Source organism: Babylonia areolata, chromosome 25 (genome assembly GCF_041734735.1).
Source record: "Babylonia areolata isolate BAREFJ2019XMU chromosome 25, ASM4173473v1, whole genome shotgun sequence".
NCBI classification, from domain to species: Eukaryota; Metazoa; Mollusca; class Gastropoda; order Neogastropoda; family Buccinidae; genus Babylonia; species Babylonia areolata.
Genome location: NC_134900.1, coordinates 15,132,766 through 15,137,765, shown reverse-complemented (window position 1 = coordinate 15,137,765; position 5,000 = coordinate 15,132,766). Strand labels below are relative to the sequence as shown.

The following is a 5,000-nucleotide window of genomic DNA, read 5'->3' as shown; positions in this document are numbered from 1 at the left end:
CATTGGAAGCAACCGCATCGCTTTAATTTTACGAACGACCCCACCCATGACAGGTCTTCGTCAATAAATCTCTGGCAATGGTGGACAGATAAAAAAAAAGATAAAAAAAAGAAAAAGACAAAAAAAAAAAAGACATGAGACAGCGAGAGTGAGAGTGTGAGGGGGTGTGGTTTGGGGGTTGGGGGTGTGCGGGGGGTGTGTGTGGGAGAAAAGACAACAGAGAAAGAAAAAGATCGAGGGTTGGGACTGGGTGAGAAAGAGAAAGAGAATGAGAGAATGAGAGAATGGAAAGAGAGGGAAAGAACATGAATACACAGAGGGGCGGGAGGGGGAGAGGGAGAGAGAGAGAGAGAGAGGGGGGAGAGAGGGAGTGAGGGAGGGAGGAGGAGAGAGAGCAGCAGCACAGAGAGAGAGAGAGAGAGACAGACAGAGCAGGAGAGAGAGAGAGAGAGAAAGAGAAAGAGACAGACGCACAGACACACAGACAGAGACACAGAGAGAGACAAAGAGGTAAACAGACCGACCGACAGACAGACAGAAAACAAGAGACACAGAGAGACAGATACAGACACGGTTTCAGTTTCAGTTTCACTTGCTCAAGGAGGCGTCACTGCGTTCGGACAAACCATATACGCTACACCACATCTGCCAAGCAGATGCCTGACCAGCAGCGTAACCCAACGCGCTTAGTCAGGCCTTGAGAAAAAAAAACAACAACAACAAAAAACAACAAAAAACGGGGGAATAAATAATAGATAAGCTTACATAAATAAATAAATAAATGAATAATAATTATAATATATAGAAAGAGGTAGTAGTAATAATAATAGTAATACTAATAAAATGATTAAAAAACAAAAACAAAAAAAACACACACACACACACACACACACACGGACATCGATGTTCTGTTCCGTACAGGCAACTGCCCCCTCATGAAAAGGGTGATGTAAACAAAACATTACACAGGGTATAACTAAACAACGCAAATAACCAGAGTTTCTTATTCATCGCACACAATTGCTTGCTTTGACACTGAGACAGCGACAGAGAGAGAGAGAGAGAGAGAGAGAGACAGAGACAGAGAGAGACAGAGACAGAGAGAGAACGAGACACAACACACACACACACACACACACACACACACACACACACACACACACAGAGAAACAGACAGAGAGACACATACACAGACAAAACAGAGACAGACAGACAGACAGACAGAGCGAACAAACAAACGGAAAGACAGAGAAGCAGGCAGACAAGACAGAACGCACAGACACAGACAGACAGACAGACAGACAAGACAAAGCGACCAAACAAACGGAGAGACAGACAGAGAAGCAGAGAAGCACCCAGACCAGACCAGACCACAAGATCTTTAAAAGGCTTGAACTGCATCAGCTGTAAGTCTTCACGATGCGGCAAGTGAGAGATCGAGACGACTGGAACGGACAGGACAGGACAGGGTGGGGGTGGGGTGGGGGCAGGGGGGGGGGAGACGGGGAGATAACTTCAAGAGACAGTAGGGGGAGGGAGTGTGTGCGGGTGAGTGGGGGGTAGGGTGCGGGGGTAGTAAAGTAAATAAAGAGAGTGTTGGGTGCAACAGAAGAAGAAGAAGAAGAAGAAGAAGTAGAAGAAGAAGAAGACGAAGAAGAAGCAGGAAAGAGGGGGGAGAGAGAGAGAGAGGAACAACATACAGTCAGAGACTCTCTCTGTCTCTCTCTCTCTCTGTCTTTCTCATACACACATACTCAAAAACATACATAGAGATAGACAGACAGACAGACAGACAGACTGACGGACAGAAACAGAGACAGAGAGACAGAAACAGACACACAGGCGTACAGATACAGATAGAAACATATTATATATATATATATATATATATATATAGAGAGAGAGAGAGAGAGAGAGAGAGAGAGAGAGACAGAAAGAGATAGAGACATAGATACATAGACAGACACAGACAGACAAATGAACAAACAAACCGAGAGATAGAGAGAGAGAGAGAGAGAGAGACGCACGCACACACACAGAGACACGGACGGACGGACGGACACACACACACACACACACACACACACACACACACCGTTCTTACCTTGCTTCTCTTGGACCGCAAATGTCGTATCTCTGAGGCTGGTAATCCATTGAAAGATATACCTGAAACCATTACCGTCATCTCGTGGTAAAATATGGTATGGTATAGTATGGTATGGTATGGAATGGTATGGTATGGTACTGAACAGTAAAGTAAGGTGTTGTATGGTATGGTATGGCAAGGTGTGGTATGGTATGGTATGGTATGGCAAGGTGTGGTATGGTATGGTATGGTATGGTATGGCAAGGTATGGTATGGTATGGTATGGTATGGCGTGACATGATTAAACGAAGAATGGTATGGTATGATATGGTATGGCAAGGTGTGGTATGGGATGGTATGGTATGGCGTGACATGATAAAACGAAGAATGGTATGGTATGGTATGGTATGGCAAGGTGTGGTATGGTGTGGTATGGTATGGTATGGTATGGCAAGGTGTGGTATGGTATGGTATGGTATGGCGTGACATGATAAAACGAAAAATGGTATGGTATGGTATGGTATAGTATGGTATGGTGTGGTGTGGTATAGTATAGTGTGACATGATAAAATAAAGAATGGTATGGTACGGTATGGCATGGTATGATAAGCTGTGACATGGTAAAATGAAGAATGGTATGGTAGGCTGGTATGGTGAGGTATGGTCTGGTCTGGTATAGTTTAGCATGGAATAATATGATCTTGTGTGATAACTGTTACAGGGTTAAACAAACTGCAGTTAGAAACAATAATATGTACAGAAAGGAGAAATGACTAAGATTACATACTACTGCTACTGCTGGTGCTGCCATTAGTAACATGACTGTGACTTTTTAGAGTCGCAAGAATAATGATAATGATTACGATAATGATGATACAACTACTACTACTTCTACCACTATCGTCATTATTATTATCATTATTATTATAATTAACGAGAAGAAGACGAAGAAGACGAAGACGAAGAAGAAGAACAACAACAGCACTACTACCACCACCACGTTTCGATTTTGGTCCTCAATTCGTAAACTGGGTATGTGTTTTTAATGGACAATACGCGCAGGTGGGGTTGGCTGCAATGGTTGCATATCAGCAGACTTTGATATCAAATGTGGCATGCGACAAGGGTGCCCTTTTTCACCTTTGGCTTTTTGTAATTGTCGTAGAACTGCTTGCTGTTAGGTTACGATCCGACAGAAGAATAAACAGGATTGCTATAGACAATGTAATACACAATGAAAATATGCAAACAATTATGAAAATATTGTTATATGCTGACTTCTTCTTCTTCTGCGTTCACTCGTATGCACACGAGTGGGCTTCTACGTGTATAACCGTTTTTACCCCGCCATGTAGGCAGCCATACTCCGTTTTCGGGGGTGTGCATGCTGAGTATGTTCTTGTTTCCATAACCCACCGAACGCTGACATGGATTACAGGATCTTTAACGTGCGTATTTGATCTTCTGCTTGCATATATACACACGAAGGGGGTTCAGGCACTAAGCAGGTCTGCACATGTGTTGACCTGGGAGATCGGAAAAAATCTCCACCCTTTACCCACCAGGCGCCGTCACCGTGATTCGAACCCGGGACCCTCAGATTGACAGTCCAACGCTTTAACCACTCGGCTATTGCGCCCGTCATTTTATATGCTGACGACATTACCGTGTTTTTTTAAAAGATAGACAGGATATCGCTGCAGTGCTCGCCATACTACGCAGTTTTAACTCTCTCCATACGAACGGCGAAAAATACGACGTTAACAGCTTTTCACCCCAATTGCCATCATCAAAATATTGCAAGCGGAAGGCTCTTATACTGAAGAGGTGAATGTTGACAAAGAATACCACAATTCTGACGACGGAAGCTAAAGGTTGGGTCATTCAGACACCCCACTGGACATCCGAGGGGTCTGTGTAGAGGAGAAGAGAGGACTGGTCGTACTGAGTGAGTTAAAACAGTGTCTGGAAGTAAGTCTCAAGCAATGTGGCTGGGGTTTGGATAAGAATAATGAAAAAAAGAAGGTTTTGGCTTTCGATGGGCTGATGAAATTAAGATTTTGGATATATATATACTTTCTAACGTTAACAGCGCTTCAGAAATTGAAAAGAATTGGATTGACAGAATACAAAACATTTAAACGAATGATTTTCATACGGGAGAGGTGTAATTTTAAGCTATCTGGGTAAAATATGTGTGATTAAAAGTTTTTTTGGCATCACAGTTCATTTGTGTTATGCAAGGCAATTTCTATTCCATAAAAAGTCTTGACTGAAATATATAGAATATTGTTTTTCGTGTTTTATAGAGTAAGAAAAAACTGTCATAAAAAGCCTTTGAAAGATTAAAAGGCGCGTAATTATAAATTAATAATCAAAAGGAGGTCTAAATATGGTTGACATGAAGCTTTAACAACAGTCTTTTCAGTGTGAATGGCTGATCAGCCTGTCACTGTCTAATGAATGTAAATGGTCGTGGATTCCACGAATTTACTTTTCTATATTTGGAAGAGAATTTTCCGTTTTAAACTCCACTTTTGGAGTAAAGAAAGTTTTGAGGTCTGGAGGAAATCCCCTCTTTGTTCTGACAGGAATTTGCTGAAGGTGCGGCTTCTGAATAATGAAATATAAGCATCTCTGGCAATCTTCGCATGGAATGCATTTGGAATAATAGGAGGCTTACTTATAAGAATAACATTATACATTTTAGAGAATGGACTGTCAACGGTATAACACACATACATGATTTTTGGAACAATAATACCATCATATCATGCATTTAGAGAGGTTCAGGATGTTCTAGGACCATCACCAGCTCTGTTTCTTCAGTACGCTGCAGTACGTCAGGCTGTAACATCTTTTCTAAGGATTTTTCCCAATTATATTTACGATGAAGGTTCAAGAACGTGTAAGT

At 42.1% G+C, this 5,000-nt stretch overlaps 1 protein-coding gene across 1 annotated transcript in view; it reads right to left on the bottom strand.

Moving 5' to 3' along the window:
* LOC143300054 (uncharacterized) overlaps positions 1–5,000 on the bottom strand; it is a 616,551-nt gene that overhangs the window by 305,477 nt on the left and 306,074 nt on the right. The window contains exon 4 of the mRNA XM_076613609.1: positions 2,105–2,166. Within this exon, the coding sequence (XP_076469724.1) occupies positions 2,105–2,166 (62 nt within the window). The remainder of the gene's footprint in view (positions 1–2,104; positions 2,167–5,000) is intronic.